The 24,257-nt window shown below is 31.4% G+C and overlaps 2 protein-coding genes across 5 annotated transcripts; both read right to left on the bottom strand.

Annotated features, from left to right (window-relative positions):
- Nucleotides 1-1,263: 1,263 nt before the first annotated feature.
- Nucleotides 1,264-10,593, bottom strand: LOC136273777 (ankyrin repeat domain-containing protein SOWAHC-like). Of its 2 annotated transcripts, XM_066079173.1 has the most exons (8): nucleotides 9,835-10,593; nucleotides 9,664-9,736; nucleotides 8,456-8,536; nucleotides 8,067-8,105; nucleotides 3,985-4,020; nucleotides 2,815-3,056; nucleotides 2,307-2,422; nucleotides 1,264-1,636 (listed from the first exon to the last, which is right to left on the bottom strand). In XM_066079173.1, the coding sequence occupies exons 2-8, from the start codon at nucleotides 9,707-9,709 to the stop codon at nucleotides 1,582-1,584; spliced, it is 615 nt and encodes a 204-aa protein (XP_065935245.1). In that variant the 5' UTR covers nucleotides 9,710-9,736; nucleotides 9,835-10,593; the 3' UTR covers nucleotides 1,264-1,581. The 2 variants fall into 2 exon arrangements, with proteins under 2 accessions (XP_065935245.1, XP_065935246.1); XM_066079174.1 differs by lacking the exon at nucleotides 8,067-8,105 and having other exon boundaries at nucleotides 9,835-10,591.
- Nucleotides 10,594-11,216: 623 nt separating this feature from the next.
- LOC105318539 (ankyrin repeat domain-containing protein SOWAHC) lies at nucleotides 11,217-22,789 on the bottom strand. Of its 3 annotated transcripts, none has more exons than XM_066079171.1 (10): nucleotides 22,629-22,789; nucleotides 21,155-21,222; nucleotides 20,122-20,343; nucleotides 16,494-16,637; nucleotides 15,029-15,088; nucleotides 14,521-14,622; nucleotides 14,281-14,292; nucleotides 13,438-14,153; nucleotides 13,234-13,323; nucleotides 11,217-12,745 (listed from the first exon to the last, which is right to left on the bottom strand). In XM_066079171.1, exons 1-8 carry the CDS (start codon nucleotides 22,750-22,752, stop codon nucleotides 14,124-14,126), a joined length of 762 nt encoding a protein of 253 aa, XP_065935243.1. In that variant the 5' UTR covers nucleotides 22,753-22,789; the 3' UTR covers nucleotides 11,217-12,745; nucleotides 13,234-13,323; nucleotides 13,438-14,123. The 3 variants fall into 3 exon arrangements, with proteins under 3 accessions (XP_065935243.1, XP_065935242.1, XP_065935244.1); XM_066079170.1 differs by having other exon boundaries at nucleotides 16,494-16,658; XM_066079172.1 differs by lacking the exon at nucleotides 16,494-16,637.
- Between the last annotated feature and the right edge of the window lie 1,468 nt (nucleotides 22,790-24,257).

The following is a 24,257-nucleotide window of genomic DNA, read 5'->3' on the forward strand; positions in this document are numbered from 1 at the left end:
AATTATCAATTTCAATACCACATTTTAGCAATAATTTCAGGAAAATCACCATTTCTGTTTGGGGCCCCATATTTCCAAATTTAAAAAAATTGCATGTGACATGAGTCACAAATGAAATAAATGTGTATTTTAGGTCCCCATCTTTATTTCCAAGTGGTTTTCGGACGATAAACATTACTAGTATTTCAGGTGCCAACCTCCTTAAGGAATAAGTAAAAAAATTTTGAGTATTATGAGGTGATAATTTCTGTCAGGGTGTTGTCAAATCCAATAAAGCCAGAAGGTCAAAAATGTCCTTGTTAAAAAATCAAAATATCATTTGTAAACAGGTGTGGACTTGTTAATCAAGCAAACAAATGTGTGTTCCCCATACAGGTGACATCTTTGATGCCCATGTGCAGCAGGCCTCTAATCGCGGTAGACATACGTCTAACTCAACTGCTCCTCGGCACAAAAAAAACCCATTGAGGAATTAAAATATGCCTTCATTTTTAGAGAATATATGAAATCTCGTGCAAGCGCGGGATTTAACACTTTACACATCAAAGTGATATAATGCTTTATATAATGCATGTACATGTATGTAGAACCATAGATTTGATTCCTTTTTACGAACATTTATATTATTTCCAATTTGTACACTTTAATGTAGCAAATGCTATGTATTACTACGCGGCGCAGCCAATGCCATTTCGTGTCACTCATGTTTTATGAAGTTATTGGGTTTTAGGATTCAAAATTGATTCGTAATGTTATTACAAAGACAGTTGAAAATGTAAGTATTATCATTTATATACTGTGTTGGATGTACAGTCATGTAGTGCTGCCGGGGTTTTCAAAAAGATGCAGACGTTGTGCACTCTGTATGAACGACACTAGTGTTCGATGTGCATGCGAAGTAAGGCAGCACTATCTGTGCAAAATAATACGGATACCCTTGGAAACTCTTTCAATGAATAAATATATTTTATGTTTTATTGCATGTAGTTTCCTTTTTTTTTTATTACAAACATTTTAATGTTTTAATGTGTAAGTTCATGCATTTTGAAGCCTGTGAAACCTGAATGCCTCGATCGAAAAGCAACCAACTGTAACTCTCTCAACAGGTATATATACACTGTACCTCAGTGACAGTAGAGGAGCGATCGAAATGCTCTTATGAATTCAGGTCAGCCATAAAATTAAACTGTTTAATATCCTAAGATTATTTTGTCACATTTATTCTGTACTGTGATTCAGGTGAGCTAACAGAAAAATCAAGAGGGCCCTTTTTATATTTATTTTATTTTCAACAATATGGGTAACAAATAAAAAATACATATACATTGTGTAAGTGCATATCAATTATATTACATATATTTCGGTAAAAAAATGTAAGTACATGTTGTAAATGCCAACTGTTTTGTAAATAACAAATTACAATGGAGATTTTAAATGCTAATAAATACGTGTTTTTTTCCTTATGTCCTCATAGTATTGCACCTTCAATATCGGATTTGATGACACCAGGCAGTTGTGATGATCTCATGAAAATGATCCATGGCTGAACAGTGAAATGCAAAGTTCTGATGTTATGGACAATCAAATGAAAGTTTTTGACCCTCTCCCTTTGACTAAGGAAGGTTCCGATATTGTTCTACAAAAATACGATGGCATACTACTATACTAAGGACTTCAAAAATGAAATATTTAGAATAGAAACTAAATATCGAAAAACAGTACACCATCAATTTTTCATAAGAGTGATGATTTTTAACAAAAGAATAATATTAATAATACAGTTTAGTTAAAATCCGAGTAAAGAGTGAACATTGAAACTGAACAGTATTCCTGAGATAAGTTTTCATTAAAACAAAATATTTTTAACTTATATTAATATGATGTTAACCCTTTAAGCCATTTCAAGAATTACCGATCTAATTCACATCATCTTTTAAGTGATAGCGATTTTTAAGGTATAAACTACTAGTATTGTTTATCTTTATATAGTAAAGAAAAATTTCAAAAGCTTTATTAAACTTCAAATGAATATTTTCCTATATCTATATACAGGTACAGGTATAGAACTCTTTTTCTCAAGAAGATTAATAAAGTATAAAAATGGCCACAGTCATACAGCCCTCAACAGTATCACAGGGCATTCTGTTATTAGCATTTGCAAATACGTAAAGTATTAAAAGAGATATAAAGGAACCCGTAATCACATGTATAAACCATCGATATTCTATACGAGAATTAAAATAATTATTGCTTAAAAATCTTCAAATAGCTCGAGGACAAAGACATACAACAATAGTATTCAGTACCTAGGTATTTCTTCAGGGGTTGGATTTCCTTCACTTGTTGATTGTGCTTCTCTCCTTTTTCGGGCGGGGCCGGAGGGAGGTGGCATCAATTCTCTATCTACTGACCGACTGGCAAACTACACACATGAAATCAGAACCACTCTTAGCATTCAAAAGAATAAAATTAACATCTAAACTTGTACTTAAAAAAAAAAAATTGATGAGTTTTTAAATATAAATTTTATGAACCAGCTAGGGAAAAAAAGTCAGATTACAACAAGATAATTTTAGGGGGAAGCAAGTCTATGTACTTTGTAACACATATTTTCTTTTTATTATCTCTCTCTCTCAAAAATTCTTTGATGTTAGTTGATAATTTTCAAGATAGTTCAAGATAGTTCAAGACAGTTTATAATGATGCAAGATATGTGCAGTTCTTACTGCGCTTGCCCCAAATGGTAGCACCGTAAAACATATTAAAATTTTGTCACAATAAAGTTTTTATGTACATATGGTTATGCCACTTTACCGTCTCTCTCCGCTGAGGACTGGGCGAGGAGTGCCCACTGGTGGGTGGAGTAGCGCTGGGACTTCTGGAGCGTGACATCCGGTTCCGACCGAGTTCATCCGCTGATCCGGTCCATGTGGTCCTAAACATGGCCTTCACACCGGAAGAGGAACCATGAATCAGATTGCTTATTGCCTTGACCTGCTTGCTTCGTCTAAACGACGCACTTCTTGTAAAAGAATCGTCCAGAGATCTCCCAGAACCTGTGCCACACAAACAAAATAACCAGATTTAATTGGCAAATGACAACTGTTTGAATAGTCGAATCCACACACTTTGCAAAAGTTTTGCCGGTTTAAACCAAAGATCAAAAGGGAAAAACCCAACTTTCCCCTTCTTTATTCAACCAAATATTTAGCTGTCAAGTGATGAAATCTCTTTGAATATCATTTATTCCTACGATGTGTGGGTTGCTCCATCTTGGGGCAATCAAATCACATGATGGAAACAGATTTTTAATAATAATAATAATTATAAACCTCTTAACTATAACGACTACTTGGAGAAATATAAAGGTTTTTCCCAATTAAAAGATGGAGACCAAGGGACATAACTTCTGTGAAGTGTGGCTTGGTCTATGGTCAACTAATAAATCTGTGAGTAATTTCCGATGTTCTCTCTAGTATACTAGTAAACTGTGGATTTATTTGAATTTGTGGAGATAAATTACATGTACCATGAGTGATATGTTTGAAGGTTTGTGATGATGTAAAATTCAATGCCATTTTGTGGATTTGCTTCTTTTTATTATGTTCCTCAGGGAAAATTATATTGGTAACAGTGGAAAATTATATATTCATAGCAAGGATTCTCTTTAAATTCTTTTTAAGAAAACCAAGAGTGCATTCGTCTCCCCAGTGCAAGAGCATATAAACTATTTTGAATCAAGTTTAATTTTCTTAAATAGGGAAGTCAACAACGTTAATCAAACTTCGCTCCTTTTAATAGCTAAATAATTGATAAAAGAATAATAATCTCTGTCGTCAAGTCATATGCTAAATAGTCACCTGATTTTATTTTTCTCATTAGAAATATTGTATATCCCTACCTACAGATAGATGCATCATTAGTAAGGGGGCATATTTTCGTATACTAAAAAAAATATATAAAATTATATATATATAGACTTACCCATTGATGATCCCAACTTTCTTGATAACAATAACTCTGAAAGAAAAGGTTAAGTTATATGAGAGTTAAACATACGTATACATGTAATAATGAAAATCAAAAAGTAAAATGGTATTATCTTTCAATTTTTCTGTTCAAAGAAAAAAGAGATATAATATATAAACAGGATTTTATTTGAGTAAAAGAAATTCTTACCTCATTTCAAGAATAATGAAGCATTTATAAAACAAAATAAAATTAATCACTTTTTGAAAAAAAAAGAAGTTTATTTTCCCTTTATGATATGATGAAAACACAAACACTTGCAAAATACCAAAGACCATATGAAATACATGTATAGTATCAAAAGGGCAGGCATGCTGTTTGCAAGTGATAGCCTTTGAGGGTATAGTCCAAGATGAAAGTGCAATGAGGAAATTACTATGATACACGAGAAATATCATCAGGAGATATTGTAAATACTGTGAAATAATTAAATTTCGTGGGATTCAATTTTCATGGATTGTGGGATTTCTGCTTATTCATAAGGATGTTATTTCGTGGATGAATGGGTTTTCAGTTTCAGTTGGAAAATTAATTCTTTTATGATTAGTTTTTGTTGAGGATGTAAATTTGTGGGTGAGGGCTATCCATGAATACCACAAAAGTTGAGCCACCACAAATTCTAATGATTTCACAGTACAATATGATTGTACATGCACTGCAAACTTGCATGTGAAACCCCACCCAACCTTAACTGTAACTACTAAAGCTTATGATTATTAAAAATGATGTCTTTAAAATTGTTGTCAATACACCTAAAAACTCTATTTAAAAGGTTGTTTGTTTTTAAAAAAAATATTCCAGAAAACAATAGCTCTTGTCATTATAGTATAAGTGAAGATGATTACTATTTAAAAACTAAGACAAAAAGATAATTTTTTACGAATTTTACAACAGCTACTACATGTACCATAGAATTAGATTCAGGCTATTCTATTGGTGATGGGAATAAAACGTGAAAGACAAAGCCAACACATCAAACATACTCACAATAAAGGATAAAGTACAAAATACTGTGGTTTCATCAATATTCGTTGAATACCAATTTTCGTGGATTTCGTTTTTAAGTTGATACACGAAATTCAATGTTCATTGAAATGCATTTTTAATTAACATTTTGTATTACTGGGGTCATTGGCCACGAATTTACATCTCCTTGAAACTGTGATTTTCACTTTATCCACGAAAATTGATACCCTTGAATATTAATGAAACCACAGTAGTTCTACCAACAACTATCGTTATAATAGTGTTTTATAACTACGGTACTCTAACATTTCAATGGAATAAAGCAGACTTTTTGCTAACTACTTCGCAAAACAAGAAAAACTTATTCTAAGCCAAAAAATGTATCATATGTTCTACACAAACTAAACCAAAATTTTACCATTATGAATTTCATGGTTCTCATTTGATATGAAATTACAACGCATGAATTTTCTTTCCCAGAGCGCAAGTCAATAGACGTGTTTGTTTACTTGCTGAGCTGAAAATAAGCCTGCTGATGAAATGCGCGGGAAGGGGAGAAATGTAAATAGACATGTAAACATTTTGATACAAAATAACATTGTTCAAATATTGTCTCCACACAATTTGTAGGAATACAATACAAATATACATGTACATTGTTGAAGAATTACATGTATTACTCCAGTATATGAAAATGTCTGTAATGAAACAGTTTCTTACATGTATCATTGGTAAATATAAATGTCATACTTACTTTAAAGTTTGAAAAATAAGACGTAAGCAAATTTAATTATCACGCTGAATTTGATATCTTATGATATTTAAAGAAAATTTCATCGGGGTATATGTTTGTCAAGCACATGACCCATTTAAATTAAACTGTCCTTTGTTCCATGCATTTTCCAGTTAAAAAGGAAAAATAAATATGTTCATGCCCAAGACAATGAAGCATATGAAGTGTTAAAGTGTAAAAGTCCAGTTTGTAAATAACCTTGATTAAAAAAACAACTGTATAAAGCAAAAATAAACATATTTATTGAAATTCTCATGAAATAATCACATTGTTTAAAAAAAACAGAACTAAAAAAAGCACCAGTCTCTAAATTCTTTACAACAAACTGAATTCTTTTTTCAAAGTTACCCATCGATGGGATATTGAATTTAAGGCCGTAATCACCCTGTTTATTCATATATCAATTAGTATCGTAGAGCTCAGGCGGTTAGTGTGAGAGAATATAGAAAGACCTCTGATGGATCCTTGTGCCTCATTGTGCCTCTCCTAAACACAGAGCCTGATAAAACACAACGCCATATTATATATTACTTCATGATTAAAACACCTTAGCAGAACAAAACCAATAACAACAAGATATCTGTGAGCTAATGCTCACTAGTAATACCCCGCTCCGATTTGGATTTACAAAATAAGCAAAGTAGACATTTAACAGAAAACTGACTTCCAGTTGGTGTAAAAATAGATCCCATCAAAAACAGAGAGTGTGTTAAAATTTCAAACATCTGCAATGAATGGTTGCTGAGAAATCTTCGACAAAAATTTGTTTGAAAATTTAAGCCAAAATGTGAGCTTTAAATGCATCTTTTTTCTTTCTTATTTGTCTGTTTTGAATTTGTTGCTTGCATTAAATCCATGAAAAATGACTCGGTATTATCTTTGGAATGTGGAATGCTGGGTAATCTCTATACATTTAACCGATACAATAACAAATAACAGAAAAACACAATTACGAATCCATTACACAAGTGATGAGAAAATTGAATAACAATATTGCTTCCTCATGATTATAACGTCATGATAATTACATTGAATAACATCTTCGATAAAATTGACAAAAACATGACATGTCTACATTTGAAAATAGTTCTCAGATATCTTTTCAACAAATCACTGTTGTAGTTTTCACGCCTTTCCTATAGTTTATAATTGGATGTCAGACTAATCCAAGTTTGATTACGATGTTTCCAAATTAAAATAATCATACAACAATTCAGTTTCATGTACCTTCTTCACCAGGGAAAATGTACATGCATTTCTTCTCAATCAGAACAAAGGAATAGCTTGTGCTGCAAATCTACATGATTATGATATTTCAGGTATACAAATATCCTAATGAAAATTTGACATTATAACATTATAATAAATGGCAGTAACGTAAATATGCCCTCAAATCAACTCCTCAAGGAACTGTTTTTTTCTTCTTTGAATTAATTTACCATAACCATAGCAGCTAGTTCAATATTTAAAATCAAATGGATAAAATTATGAATCATAATCAAAAAATAAATAATATAATTCTTAAATAAGTTATAAATATCACAGTAATACTGTTAAATATAATCTTAAATAAAATTTAAAATATAATCCATAAGAATAATGTAAATAAATCATGTAAATAATTACAATGTATATGAAATTAATGTATAATAAATTATATACTATGCAAAACATAACTGAATTTCATCACTTTAACCTTTGATGCCCAATAAAAACATTTGCATAAAAAATGTACATGTAAAGTTGGGAATTTATATAGGATGGAATGGGTAATAAATAAATAAAACAATTTAAGGGAATGAAATGCCATAAGAGTAATCATCATAGCTTGTTCTTTGTTAAAAACAGTAATACCGAACAATTTAATAACTGATGATCCATGTATATAAAAAACATATAAAAGCCTTTTCTTCTTAACATAATACATGTACCAGTAATAAAATATAACAGTCACATGACTGTTACCTTGACAACAGTAAAAAGTATATTTTTTAACCAATAGAATACATTTGGAAAGGTAATTCATCATGTCAATAATAATCCGACTATATATCAATCATATGGTCCCCAGAGTGGTTTGGAAAAAAAAAAAAAAATGGAAAAAGTAGCCATGCTTCAACAAATTGTTATGAATCGCAGAGATTGCTAGACTACTGATTAGTAAACTTTGCAAAACCAATCGCCACATCCGATTATGCGATCTAAGCTAAGATTGAGTGACAAAGAACATCCATACAATACAGGAGCTTAATTGGATCAGTTTTGCAATCCGACCTACCTCCCATTGCAATAACATTTATGTCATTTCCGAACAAACCTGCATAAATCAACATCAGTCTATATGAAACCCCCAAAATGTACACCATTAACCTTCAAATATACATGAACTTTTAACAACTACTTCTTTTAACAGCTACAATAAGCAAAATACAATGTAATAGAATTTGACTTAAAAAAAAACCCATTAAGTGTAACTAGCACCTTCCCCTGTCTCATTCATTGACAAATGAACAATCTGAAGCGAATTTCTCAAGGATGTTTTGTCTTTTCCGGTAATGTTTATATTAAGGGAGTTTCGCAAAGCCGCTTTCTGAACTTCCGGACAGGCTGCAAAAGAACCGCTATCAATAGTATCAGAGTAGGAGGAGAGAGAGGCAAAATGCTTACGCTGTGCTTTTGTTGAGGCAGTGTTTCTTAAGTATTGTTTAGCTTTCTTTCCACTGTAATCTCGTAGGTTAGCATCTGCTTCTGCAAAAAAAAATCCCTTATTTTAAACTTTGAATGTAAAGGTTTGATGACTCAGAGGATAATTACCATTCATGTATCTTATCTTTTGGAGTTGAATTCTTTGCTATGTTCATTTAATTGCAAAACGGATGTGTATCAATGTGTGACAATTAGCTACTGTAAATACTCTATTTAACCGAGTACTTAATTTCGCGATTTCGATGTTTTGTATCAAATTGCGAGAATAAAAAATTGCGAGCACCAATTTTTTGTTAATATTTCATATAGTTCAAGGTTGTCAGAAAAATAAAAGTGAGATTTTAAAATCCACGAGGTTGGTTTCTCCCCACGATTTTAGGTGAATATTCCTCACGTTAAATAAGGAGTCTATAGTATATACTCTACTTTATTAATTTAGTTTAATAAAATGCACTTATTCATTGATCATTGGTATTTTAAACACAAATTTTTTTTTTGTCAAGAATTTCTATAGACTATCATACTGGTAATTTGAAATAAATTCTGCTTTTCTTACTTATATGAACAGATATATTTCATAGAGTACAAAGTAAAAACAAAGACTGATAAAATGAACAGATAATGTCAAAATCTAGTAAATGATTTCAGAGTGTTTTTTTGGTGCTTGGTCCATTATGACGTCATTAATCTTATACAGCAAAACTCCAATATTACAAACACGGACATAGCAAATTTACGGCTATAACAAATTGTCATCAATGTCTTGACAAATTTAAAATAATAATTTTAAATAAAACCATATAAAAATTGCTGTATATATCGAATATGACTATCACAACTTCACTACTATCACTAAGTGTAAATTTAAGACCCACGCTGCCATTTTTAAAGGGACTGTTAGGTATTCTGCATATATTATGTTCATCAAAATTGAAAAAAAGTCTGAGATTTGCAGTTGGTTTCCTTCATATTTCATTGAAAATGACTGTTTAAAACACATCTTCTCACTGTGTTTATCTTTAAAATAAATTAAGCCATGGTGCTTTTAATAAAGCCATTTACGCTATGGTCAACAAGCATCCTTGAAAGAATTCATATCTCAAATCTCAGAAATCTGTAGCTAGTTCCTTTAATTTACTGACATGATAATGCCCTTTAAATGTACTTACTGTACGTTGAAACTAAAAGTTCAATGATTTCTTCATGCCCATGCATAGCAGCAAGATGTAATGCAGTGTAGCCCTGGATAAATATTGAAAAGAATGTATAGTATATTTCATATTATATGAAAATTATAGGCTCCATGAGGTCAACAAAGATAAATTAAAATCTTCACTTACCCCCTACGTACAGTAAAAGGATCATCAATATGAAAAATAAAAAAATTAATAATTAATTCTTTTTCAAGAACTTTTAATATTTGATTTTGCTTCTATCATTTCAAATATTATATTAATTTTTATTCTATCTTTATATTGAAACTTTCAACAAATACACATTTTAAAAAAACACATAGTTTAAAACATTGCAAGTATATGAAACATTAATCAAATTATTAACTTTAAAAAAGAATGATATAGAGAAAGATGAGTGATTGATTTCTATCATTTCACACCTTGCCCAGATTTTTTTTCACAAAATGATCGAGACGCCATTACATGCAGTTAAAAGGTATATGCTTTTTGGCGGTGCCAGTGGTTATAGGGATAGTCTATACAAAATAATGTTCATATGCAGTGTCAACAGACATTGATTAACATTAATTAAAGATAAACCCCCAACCACCCACGCCCTGTATACTTCATTACCTGAGGGTACATAATTATATAGATAAAATAGGTTGTATTGTCTGAACAATGTTCTAATTAAAAAACACTCCTCCTCCAAAGTTTTGTCTTTGTTTTCAATTAGCAAATGCCTGCATTATTCAAAATAAAAACTTACGTGTAATCACAACTCAACAGAATTTATTGAACTTTTCTTCTTTAGGATGGGTTATAAGGGAAGGAGTGTTATAAACTAATTAAAACACCTGATATACATGATTATTTAATGAAGCTTTAAAATAAATAAGTTCAACAAATATCCCATAAAGTCAATAGTTTATAGCGAGCGCAGCTCGCCGGCGCGCAGCGCCGGCGAGCGAAGCGAGCTCTAAGAACCAGTGTGCGCGGGAAAAAGAACGAGCTAAACCTACAGTTCATCAAACAAAATTTTTTGTCTACGTCCCATAATGCTCTCTAATGTTTTCACCCGTGGTGCTATGCCAAAAATGGCCGATTTTTAACTCGTAATTTATGGTGACTTAAAGTTTGAAGACACGTTTTGAGTACCGCATATGCTTTGGCGAGACTCAAAAGATTTGTTACATGCTTCCATACCTCCGTATTGAGTCGAGAAACGTAAACAAAGACGAACAAAGTCATGGATGACGTCACAGTGCACTCGCGCTATATTTCCCGCGATAAATTTAGAGGTGGATCAAACATCTGTAACGAGTGTACTGGCTTTTTCAGTATAGACTGCGATACCTGCCTCATTTACATATAATTTGTTTTTAATTTTTTTTTAATATAGAGATTTTATGTATATATACTAGCAAGAGCCATACTTTACTGTCATATCGATCCATTTTTAAGCTAATTGTGCATGCATGTACAGTAGGCAGGTAAGTATATGAGTAGGGAGAAAATAAACAATAGGATATTTTGAACTAAATAAAAAGGAATAAAATGAAAAAATAAACATTTAAAAAAATTATGTAGATATTGCATATAGTCAGACCATCAAATTTAAAAGTTGGAAATTACACACCTACAAACAGGAACCGGTCTCTCTCTCTCTCTCTCTCTCTCTCTCTCTCTCTCTCTCTCTCTCTCTCTCTCTCTGGGTAGGGGGTTGCGCTGTATGTATCATAACCATTAAAATTAGTACCTTTGGCATACTTATTGTAAAGCAATACTCTCTCAAAAATTTTCTGACGTTCGTTGATACCTAAATAAAACTATAAGTTGACAATGATGTAAGGTATGTGTAATTCTTGCTGCGCTCGCCAGAACGGTAGCACCGTAAAACATATTAAAAGTGTAATAAATATTTATCATTTTAATGTAACTTGATCGAAAGGGCTGGATCACGTCGAGCTGCCAGGCACTGATTATCAGGTCAAACGAGACACAAAGCGTTGAGTTTAATCTGATGATTCATGCCTGGCAGTGAGACGTGATTCAGATTGTTCAATTAAAAGTTTTAATTACAATACCATCTTCCTAAAATCAGTTGTATGATGTTCACTTATTCAGCAAAGCTATTTTTCAATGAGCTCTTTTAAAAACCCACTAAAATACAGATATTATTTAATGTGACTCCTACGTTATCAGTTTCAGAGAATGGTGATACAGGGTTGGAAACCCACAGTGTGGTAATCTGGAAAATCGGATCACACTCTGTAAAACTGACAGTATCAAGAAAAGTAAATGATGAGTATATGATTTATATACTAATATATTCACTTGCGAAATTCATGAAAACCTCTGATGGGGCAATTTTTATTGCTAAGCACTTTGCTGACTTGTGTTCATAATGACTACTCGAAAGTCTAGACAAAACAGGTGCTCATTTTTCTTCTTCAAATAATCAATGTATGTGCATTGATTAAAAGTGAAGTCCAAATGTTCAACTTTTTACTGTACTTGATAATTATTGATTACTGTACAAACATTCAAAACAAATAAATCTAGGCTGTATATCAGGTTGAAGAAATGATCGGGCAAAATAAACAATATCGAAGCACTGTAAGACTCCAAAGTACATATAAAGGCATACAAGTATGAAGTCATGAAGTAATTAAAATACAGTGGCGCAATATACAAGAGACATAATGGGATCATCCCTACAATTAATTAACTTGTGTATGAGAGTGTCAAGTTGAATAAATGATCGGGCAAAATAAACAGTATCAAAGTACTGTTAGACTTCACAGTAATGGTATATATTGTGAAAGTATAAAGTCATGAAGTAAAATAAACTGGCGCAATGTACATGGGACATAATGGGATCATTGCTACAATTAACTTGTGCAAGTGAGTATTGCATTTTGTCTTGTGTATATTGCACCACTTTTTTATTCACAAATAAAATGTGATGTGTATAATAGTTCGTTTACAATCATTTCTTCAATAGTTTATTTATTTAATTTAATTTGTGAGAAGAATTTTTAATTAAATAAAAAATAAAATGAATACTTACATTCTAATCCAGAAAAGGCAAGATAAAAAAAAAACAATAAAATATTTATTATTGGCGTTAATATTGACAATAAATCTAAGAACAGTAAAATATATAATATGCATACTGAGGCTATGAACTGCTTATGTGTATACAATACCCAGCTATTTTATTTCAGTTTTTCATATAAACTGTACAGATTTTGTTGCTATTGCATGCTATGGATTTCTTATTTTATGCAAGTATGCAATTCCGCAATTCCATTGTTTTTTTTGCATCAAAATGCAAGGATATAAAATCTTGAGTGTCAAATTTTATCATTTAGGTAAGTTTCATATGGTTTACATCTGTCTGATAAATAAAAGCAAGATTTTGAAATCCACGGGATGTGCTTCTCACGATTTTACGCAGATATTAATACGTTGCTTTTAATTAGGAATCTACAGTATTTAACTTTACTACTTCAAATTCCAACAGAGTACCGGGGTATAAATGTCTAACTCTAGACTTACAGTTCTTTTGTTGATGTCGACATTTCGCTGACTAGCCAATAATTTTATAACTTCTGGTTTACCATGCTTTGCTGCCCAATGTAATGCCGTCTGTTGAACATTAAAAAAAATCTGATTTAATAAATGTACAAACACGTGAAAAAAAAAATTCATCATCTTTCAAAGAGAAATTTAATACATGTATTTTAAATAATTTTTACTTACATACTGTATCCAAAATGTATGTACCCCAGCGATGTCAGTTATAGATGAACAATGAAAAACAATTTAAAATCAAGAGCTATATATCACATTTATAGTTAATTCTCATTATCTCAAACTCAACAGAACAAAGAAAAAATCTTTGAAATATTTAAGGTACATGATTCACTACACCTTGAAATAGTTTCTCAAATCTGCAGATAATTCCTTGTTAATTGATGCATCAAAAGTCAAATAGGTGAATATAGGCAAAAAAAATGTGAAGTTTAAAGTTTAGGATAAAAAATTAAGATTTTCAAAGTTTAAATTATGTAGATATGGAGAAAAAATATGTAAATATGAACAAAAAGCTCTGGCTGTTTCCAACTTTTTCTTTAACTGATACTCTAACAACTGAGCTATGATTATATTTTCAGCCAAATCCATTGATACAAACATTATTTAACAAATAAATCGCCATCTTGTGACGTTGTGTTATAAAAAGCACAAATTGTGGTCTAGTGAGCTACCTTAAGTATTCAAGATAAAACTTTAAGGTTAAACTATATAAAGAAACATTTTTTTTACTTTAATTTAGATTCACTTGGACATTTTATCCAATGTTTTAGTTAACAAAATTCAATTACTGTTAAAGTTACTGTACTTAAAAAATCATTGACATGCATAATTTTTACACAATTAAACTATAATTATATAGAAATATAAAATATACTTACGCCCTGGATAAGGAAACATGGAAAAGAGAAATGACATTCCATAATGCATTAATATTTTCATCAAAATTTAAATCAAATAATTCTTTAAAAATTAAAACACGTATCAGTCACCAGTTTTACATGTACTTACACTTGTAAAATCCTGAAATAAAAAAAATCAGCGTATAATAATTAAGATAAATACATATCCAATGCATAATGTTACATGTAAGTACATGTACAATACATTCGACTGCGGTATAAAGAACACTCTACCATCTTCTTAAATCGTAACTCATGCCAAAAAATTTTAATTCCGAAACGATCAAATCCTGCTTTTTTTTATTATATATATATATATGGGAATTTTCAAGCAATTTTTTTTTTTTACCTTAATATTTACAAGGTTTGGATTTTTGGTCAGCATTTTGTGCATTGGATGGTAATCTGAAGATGAGCTTGCTACAATCCATTCTTTTTCTTCTGAATCCAGCTGAAAAAAATATAATTATGCCGTATTTAATTATTTCATGCAATATCTTGAGGTCAGATATCCTTAAAATTTATGTATAAGGATGTATTTATTTATAAGGAGAGGGGAGAAGGGATAATAAACGTTTGTTAAATTTAGATTCAATTTAATTTTCATTTTAGCTAGATTTAAAGTTGGCTCATTATTAATAATAATAACTTTGGAATCATTAGAATTCATGGTTACGTGGCTCAATTTTCAAGGTATTCATGGGTAGCCCTACCCCACGAATCTACATCCTCGATTGAAACTGAAACCTACGCATCCACAGAATTACATCCCCACGAATATGAAAAAAAAACTCACAATGCACGAAAATTGACCCCCACTAATTTAAATGATTGCACAATTATACTCAAGAGCATACATTAAAGCAACTTCCTGATGACTGGGAATCTTCGTCTGGGTCACCATCTCTGTCCTTTGTCTAAAAAAATGAATAAAATTCAGTGTGTATTTCAAAGATAATTAATTTTCATCATCAAAATGTAACATGTAAATCTCAGCTTTAAAAAAATAATTGCCTTATTAATCAGCAGTAGCATTCGTATCAGTTGAATTGCAATCTACATGTATGTATTACAGTGACAATGTAAAAAATGACTACATAAATGTTTAAAAGCAGAAAAGCAGTAAAATCAAAGCATATTGTATTTGTTTTCTAAAGGTACATGTACAATTTAATTAATTAAAGCATATTAATTTAGATATACATGTTTTTGTTACTGGTTTATACATGTTTTTGTTACTGATTTATATATAATGGTTCCGAAAACCTGCAAATTTTAATATTAAGGTAATTAAAACTTTGCATTCATATAGGGGGTTATTTTTGTGGAAAGAAAAAAAATTACCTTTGCCATTCAATGTGTTTTTATTTACTTTGAATTAACACTTATTACACTAGCAAAATCATTTTCATTTTCCAAAGTCTTATCTGATAAATCAAATTATAAATTAATCAAATATGATGATTAGTAAATCATATCTATAAATAATTAAAATTGTTTATTCATGAATTTTCACCACTTTTTAAATTTAACCACTCTCCATGAAAATAAACTTTTAAAGTTCCTGCAGTATTTGTCCCGGTACTCAGGACCTGGGGTTGGTAGACCGTAAGCCACACCCATTGCACAACAGAGATAGACACCAAATTTTTGCGATATTAACTGTGTCACAATGTGTTAAAGTTTTGACGTACTGTCATAAAAAGAACAAGTCACAATGTGTTAAGGATCCTCATAATTATAAAAGTCAGAAATTATAGAAAAATTAAGAAAATGCAAAATGTGATAACGGTCATTTCCAATTTTGTTGTATGCAATCTGTGTCTTATTTATGTTCACTGAGCTAATTAAATTATATTAAAAAAGAAATAAAGGAAAATCGTTTACACAGTCAGGTCTTAGTTTTAGAGGCTTAGTCTATAGGAAAACATGCATTTCAAACAGCTAGTCAACTTGGAACAGTGCATTTCTTCTTTTGATTTCCTTAAATAAGAAAGTCAACATTTTCTTCCATTTGAAACTGCATGCAAAACACTGAGAATTTTCCTGAGAGCATGCCTTGACAACCCCTGTAACTTATAATTGTGAGTAACAATGACACAAAAAAAAAGAACAACAAAAAAATGTGTGCAAATTAAAAAATACTCAAATTTAACCTCAGTTTATTAATACATGAAATGTAGTCTTTTATTAATAAATAGTTTCAAGAACTAAAATTAAACTTAATCCACAGAAATATATTAGCATTGATTGTGAAAATTTGAAAAGAAATTGAAAGTCAAAACTAATTTTAAAAACAAAAGAATTAAAACAAATTTTTACACTTCTCTGGCTTTTGACGCTTTGAGCCTCTGTCATTTTCTGCAACTCGCTCTCCGATTCCATTCTATTCAAGTGATGGGCTCGTTCTCTGACACTTACAACTGAGGCGTTGACATCATCTTCTGATGTAGCTGGTCCTGAATTCTGGAAAGGTGGTAGCGCGAGCTTGTATGTGAGAAGCAAAGCTACATGTGTATAATTGCATAATGAACAATGCAAATTTAAATAAAGCCTTAAGTTCTTTGTAGTGATACATAATACCAACTTCCAAAGCAACATGTGAATGCGTTTAAGGGAGATATAAAGCTAGCAAAGTTCTTTCATTTATTCAGCTAGATCTAAAAACTCTAACTTCATATTATAATACAAAGCTAAATTGGATACAAATTTGTAACCTGTCTAAGAGCTCAGAACTGGTTATCATTTTGAATGGGGCTTAACCATTTTAGATATATATGGGCCCGACCAGAGTGATAACAAAATTCAATGAGTAATTTAACGCCAAAAATTGAAAAAAAACCGTGGTATTTGATCAAACTTATCTGTGATAGCTCCATGAAAACTAACCACCAATGATATTTTGCAAAATACATTGTAAATGGTTGAATTTTATTTCCTAGCAGGTTCAAATGTACTGTAAGTCAATTTAATTTCACAATCTTTAAAATTACGTGATTTTTAAAAGAATAAAAGTCACAATGGTAATAATTTCATGCTGCTAGTGAATCAAAATTAAATAAAATTCATTTGAAATTGTGTATCCTTTATGGTCATAATTTTGCAGAAAAATGATAATTGCGAATATCACGAAATTGACACCATCTGTATACTTCACAAATCTTCAGTATTTTTAAAAGGTTCATATTACACGTAGTACTTAATTAACACATATAACGTAATTAATATCAACACATCAAATCAAAAGCTAAGGAGGATCAACCTCCACCACCTGTCTATAGTCAATATTATCAGCTTGGATTAGAGAATAAACAAGAAGAATGGCAATTGGTCACAAACGCTCCTATCTGTGATGCGAAGAAACATGTACCTTTTCAAATTTCCTGGGTACGTGATACCAAAAATGTCTTCAGTGGTAGATTGAATAAACACCTATCACTTAGGACATGATCAGTGAAGGGAACCTTTAAAGGGACTTGGACACGATTTTAGATCAAAAAATTTTAATTTTCTTTTTTATGTATAAAATGGTTTACTGGTGCATTTTAAATGATTGATCAAAATATTAAATGTTAAAGTCAAGGTACAAGCAAGATACAGAGGTAAGAATTGGTTGTTATGAAAACAAAGCTTGAGTCTTATAGTTGTTTACAAAATATGTAGCCTAATGTAGAGATTTACCATTTATAAGACAAAATGACATGTAAACAACAATTTAAACTAACTCGATATCTTCATAATTACTAGTATCAACAAAAGAAAGATACATTTGATTGAAACTTACACCAATACAACACATATGTAGAAAATGACAATATTCAAGCTTTGTTTACAAACAAAGTATTATAAACTCTGTATCTTGCTTATAACTTAATATTTGAATTTCAAATTTTGACATAGCATTAAAAACTTCTATATTTATCAGTATAAACATTGAAAATGGAAAAATAAAATTTGAAAAGTTTAAGTCTAATTGTGTCAAAGTCCCTTTAATAAAGAGGCTGCATGATGTAATAAATTAAGGTCAATGCATATGAAATTCATTAATTACAGTACTGGTGATTAATAGTACATCATCAAGAACTGTGATTTTATCAAAACATAGTTAGGCCACACCACTATAATTTCTTGTTTGGCAGACCCTGCGCGCTCGTTTTTATATAAAACTAGACAAATAACATTATAATTAATTTAATTCCCACATCCACGAAATCCTGCGCTGATTTCTGTTCTATTTCGGAATCCGCTTTTCTTTTTGCATTTTAAAGAGGCTAACTTTATAAATCAGATACATGTACAAAGAATATAACCGTCTGCACAATTTTATTTATGTACCGCCTAAAAGTTTTTTACTGCAAGAAATAATAATTTTATTATTTATTCGCTCGCCTCAGAAACCCATATGGCTCAGATTCAGCATTCAAGTCTGTCCGGTGCATCAGTATCATAAAATGCACCATCCATGCAAGTTTGGTGAAGTTAGGACCAGCAGTAACTTTGATATTGCTATCAAACAGCACCTGCACCAAAAACTTTAACCAGCTCCTAAAACCTTAACCTCATTTAGCATCTGGAATTCATGGCCCAGATTCAGCATCCAAGTCTTTCAAGTCCATAAGTAGGTCCAGATGCATCATCCATGCAAGTTTGGTGAAGATAGGACTTCTAGTGAGAGAAAGGGTGTGGTGGATACTAAAGACTCCGAGCTGGCTGTTGCGTGGGTGAAACCTATCCGATATTGATTTTACTTGTATTTAGAAATGATAAAAAATTTGGCTAATGTTGTCACCTCATTCATTATGTGTTAGTTTTATTTATTTATATGGTTATGAACAGGAAATATTCATGTTTGCCTGCATGAATGTAAAGGAAACTTTTAATACATGTTTAATATATGTGTTTAGGACAAGGGTACCATACTTGCACTAGTTCAAAATCTTGAAACCAATCACCCAAATTAGTTATAATATCCCATTTAGGATATATATATATATATATATATATATATATATATATCCCAAATGAAATACATTTGAAATGCAAATTCAAATTTTTGAAATAAATTTGCATTAATGCAACAAAGTTTGGTTGACAAATTTCCTTATAAGTCTATCAATTAAGTAAGATTGATCCCAGAGAAGTTTTGATTGCATTGAGGGATAAATCTCCACAACAGTCGGGTTTCAGAAAAACTTGTTTACCAAATGTTGTTCCATTCCATTATTCTAATGGGAATTTGACATATCTTTAGCAAACTAAAAAAATTCTATTTTTTGCACTTCAAACTTTTACCCCATTTGGTATACGGTATATATGATATACCACGAACAGTCTATCATAAAACCATTTGGGTGATTAGTCCCTCCCTGTTAAATTTTCATCAATGATAGTTTATAGACCCACAGGTCAACATAAATTGAATACATTTTGTAACTTTTAAATTCACTCAACAAACAGTCTTTCAGAAGAAATGCCAAAAATCTAATTTATATCAATAAATCAAATGTGTACTGCTTCTATTAAGCAATCAATTAAGTATTTTCAAATATGATATAATATCAAATCTCCATGTTTACAAATTAAATACATAAATACATAAGACTCACATATGAAATAAAATGAATGAGTTCTTAAGCAATGCATTTTATTTAGTGAAGCATGAAAACATAATTCTTTCATCCCAATAGGTATGTTTCTGTTTATAATCATTTAATATATACTTTTTAAACCAGCAAGAGTAAAAAAAAATAAGATATTGTCGATAATGCATGGTCATTTTGAGGTGTTTCTAACTAGTATCTATCCTTCTGTTCAAAAGCATACACATGCAGTGTGTATCATGCAAACAAATGACCATTTATTCTCCAAGATTTTCAATCCAGCCCCTGGTCCTGGCAAATACACTGGGTTAATCAACGTAATGTTGAGAAAATATAGTTAACTTGCTTACCGTTGATGCTACAGATGAAATTGACGAAGCATTCGACAAATGGTTGGAGTTCATCTCAGCTGACTGATCCGCTCCATGGGTACTACTAGACTCAGTCTGAGCTCTGACTCTACTCTCATCTTGAACCCGTGAATCTCTCGCAGCTTCTAATTGTGAAAATGAGTCTGCATTGTTGTGACCTGGCTTGAACTTTTTCTTCAAGACTAGAATTTTTTCTCCTCTCTGTTTGAAAAAAAAAATGTAAGTTAAACTGCAGGTGAAATGGGTTAAATGAATTTGTCAATCTATGTCCATATTTTATTGCATTTCAATGTTGTATGTGCAATCATGCAAAGCCTTAACACACATATATTGGCTCTATAGGAAGTCATACATAATGCTTGTTAAATAATTGTTTTAAATACAGTAATTATACAATCAAAACAAAATAGGAAAGCTTTTGCATGTTTGCAAAACCATGCATTTACTAACTGAAGTGAATGTACCCCAATTTATAATATATGGGACACAGAATTTATGATTTACATATGTACATCCATCATTTTGACACAGCTGATTTAATTTTTTATAAGTACATGTACTTTGGTTCGATCTTGATGTCAAATTGGTAGAAAGATTAGAGCCCTTTTACCAAGAGTTTGGACTTTGGACAGTATAATTTAATGAATACTGCATGGGTCTACTCATTGTTAAGTCTGTCAAGTCATTGACTTATAGATATGAATACACTGAACTAAATGACACATGTACCTGGTACTTGTCCAACATTCTTTATGCCGGGCTGTGTACATGTACTTGTATTTCAGCTTAAACAGGGTCAATTTCACACAATAAAGCCTATCTTCGTTTAAAAATAACCTTCTGTTTTTTATGTTTTGACAGTTTATGAATATTAATGAGCTTAACAAAGCAGATAGGAAATACTCAATGTTTGACAGTTTGTTTTGATGAACAAACTAGAAGGTTACAACCCACTAAAAGTCCAAGCTATTATTGATACATTTGTATGGCTCTATAAAAAACAAACATTTACCTCATCTGTTTTTATCCCTGCCAAGGTATTCACAAACTCTTTGAACTTTTCTCTATTCAACTTTTGGGCTGTAGAAGAAAAATATAAATATCATAAAAAAAGTTTTTTTGAAAGGTAAAAATTACAAAAGCTTCAGCAGGATTTTAGCTCATGGCTCACAGATTCTTAGTGAATGCTCTAACCCATTGCGCTACGCTGTTACGGAACAATTATATGGGAATTCAAAAAAAATATTAAAAAATTTATACTTGGTTTTGATCGTTTTTTTTTTTGATAGTATGACGTCACAATATGGAGGACGTGTCCCATGCCACCTTAAACATTCTGTATAGTACTGTAGCTCTAAGTCAGATGAATAACATAGACAAAAAAAGTAACAAAATGATACAGTTGAAAAGTCTTTAGTTATAATTCTGAAGTATATAATGCTGTATTATGACATCTTGTAGCAAATGTGACATTGTGCGACTCATGATGTTTATTGAAAAGATCGAAGCTTAATAAACAAAACATGGTAACATGTTATAAAAAGTATAGTGATGGTATATGATTTTATCCAACTTGTGTTTTCTAGGCTCTGGAAAAGAAAACACAAAATTGTTGGATAAATGTGGTAGAGTCAAGTATATGGCATTCCTACTAGCTCTGGCTAGTTGTTTAACCCTTTAGCTCGATCGGTAGAGTGCTGAACTGGCATGCCAGAGGACCCGGGTTCAAACCCCAGCAGAGGCAATAAAAAGTGTCTCTGTTACATAAAAACCATGTATCGCAGATCATGAGAAATCCTCATGTGTATGATAAGGCTTCCCGATTGATTTTTTAAGTGATGTGGAGTCACTTGTCTGTACTTTATATGGTTTGACGTCAATTGACATCACGATCTGCATTAATTATATACCATTTGATACTTCTCAGAGATCAATGAATTGTAACATTTAAAATGAATTATAATGGAATAGTTATGAAACCATTTGTTTTCTTTACATAGATGCTGCGGTCGATGTTATACGACAGAATTAATTCATATCAATAATAGGCATCAAATGGCACGTCTTTTAACCCCATGGAATCCCAAAGATACCAAAATGAAACATCAAATAATCAGCGGTTTTAAAGCTTTAAAGAGAATATAAGTACCATGGTGAATCATGCTTGGGACACCTACGGACTTACTCCAATTTTATGTAAATCGCTTTTGACATAGACATAAATAACATCATTTTTGTTAATCATGTCGCTCCTTTTGATTATTAAAAACGTGCCTTATTTTAAGGATTTGGTGAAAAGATTTAACAATGTCTTATATACGCAAACATTATTTATCCCCTTAAAACAACCAGATTATGTCACTCTTGACTCGTAACATGGAACCGTAAACCCTATTCCAAAAAACAAAAACAATTTGAAAATATCAACAAAGACTCGGAGAAATACACATAGTTAAATAGAGGAAAATTCATAACTAAAAACTTACATTTTTCGATGGGGTCATTTAGATAACTTTTAAAATGCGTAACAAGTTCATGGTTTGTCACCTTGCAGTCATTCTCAATCATAAAGTTCTTGACAGCTTCCAAAGAAAACCCGGAAGCTGCCATTTTATTTAAAGTGAAAACGAAAACTCACTATACAAAAGAAACGGATATAGTAAACTTATCTTTCCCGAAAAAAAATCGTCGCATATGGGCATGCACTCTCTAGGAAAAGTAAAACAAATGTGAAATGGGGATAGGGGGTAGGGTCCATGCCCCACGTGCCTGTTGGGGGGGGGGGGGCAGGAATAGTGACCTTTTCATAGTGGTGGTCCAGGGGGCGAAGCTCCCGGAAACTCCCGGATTTTATGAGATTTAAAAAGAATAATATGTTTTATGGTGTGACCGTTGGGGCGAGCGCAGAAGGAACCACACATCTGTCATCATTGTTAAATGCAACCCGTGGACTTGCCCTTACCAAAAAACTTTGGCTTTGTCTCGAAAACTTTTACCACCGCAAGGAACCCGAAGTTATCAAACTTTTATTCCAATGGTCCCTTCCTAGGCTTAAACACTTAAACAAACTACCACTGAACATTAGATCTAATAAAATGTTAAACAGACTTATTAAAATATTTTGATAAACACAAAGTCGTTTGGTTTTTATTATGTTTTATCATTCCATTACCTTTTAATAATATGATCATTCAAATCAATAAACAATAAATTGTGTGTCTGTGTTATTTCTCATGTTGTTCATACAGTGTAGTTGTTACCTGTGTTTTATTTTACTCTGTGACATCAATTTTGTTCTTAATCTTTTTAATTTTTGTACGCTATATAAGCGTTGTAGACATGTGCCATCACCCTTTTTTAGTGTGTGATATCCAATATTATTGAAAGGTTTGACCACATAAGCAACTATAAGAAATACATGTACATGTAGATATTTTAACAGTTTCTTTTTTTTTTTTATTCATTCATTACAAAATGACGTGGCTGCACGTAGTTCTAATAATGATTGGACTTTTCTTTTTTAATTTTTTGTCACCTACCTAACGTATGCATATATCATTGTCCATCCATATGACGGTAAATTTAGCATGGAACTTGCATGTGTATTTACTTAGCACAAAAATTATCAAAACAAAACCAATCAGCCAAAGAGTCACTGTTAACACTGACACTGAGTACTTCTTACACGTAACATCCAGTACAGATGCTTGATCCACCTCTAAATGTATCGCGGGAAATTAAAACGCGAGATCACTGTGACGTCATACGTAGTTTTCTTTTGCGCTCGACGGTTTTCGTAAGTTGTCGGACAAATTCGGGGAAGGAAATTACGTCATGTGTCAGCAAAAGTTCAGATAGGTACATTTTTTTTTACGTAAGCAAATGTGTTGTTTACTTTAACCCTTTCGCTGCCAACGTAAATGTTTGAATTGCCAAATATGTAACGTCACTGGTACAGTGTATATGACGTTTTTAAAAGAGTTATGGCGTTATTCGCGGGTTTAATTTTGCGTTCGTTGCGTAAAGCCATTTTATATAATTTAGCTCCCATTTGATACACGAAATAGAATTAAAACTTTGATTTGTAAGTTGATAGTGAACTTTCACAGAGTGTA

This window comes from Magallana gigas, chromosome 3 (assembly GCF_963853765.1).
Source record: "Magallana gigas chromosome 3, xbMagGiga1.1, whole genome shotgun sequence".
Classification (NCBI taxonomy): Eukaryota; Metazoa; Mollusca; class Bivalvia; order Ostreida; family Ostreidae; genus Magallana; species Magallana gigas.

Excerpts from the sequence above, each read along its gene's own strand:
- LOC136273777 (XM_066079173.1), bottom strand. The coding sequence starts at position 9,709 with ATGCATGGGCATGAAGAAATCATTGAACTTTTAGTTTCAACGTACA. Across the intron at positions 4,021-8,066 it reads AAATGTTATTGCAATGGGAG|AGTTATTGTTATCAAGAAAG; the intron begins GTAGGTCGGATT and ends CTTTTCTTTCAG. Across the intron at positions 1,637-2,306 it reads ACCCCTGAAGAAATACCTAG|AACAATATCGGAACCTTCCT; the intron begins GTACTGAATACT and ends GTATTTTTGTAG.
- LOC105318539 (XM_066079170.1), bottom strand. The coding sequence starts at position 22,752 with ATGGCAGCTTCCGGGTTTTCTTTGGAAGCTGTCAAGAACTTTATGATT. Across the intron at positions 15,089-16,493 it reads GCGTCAAAAGCCAGAGAAGT|ACAAAGGACAGAGATGGTGA; the intron begins GTAAAAATTTGT and ends TCATTTTTTTAG. Across the intron at positions 14,623-15,028 it reads CATCAGGAAGTTGCTTTAAT|CTGGATTCAGAAGAAAAAGA; the intron begins GTATGCTCTTGA and ends TATTTTTTTCAG.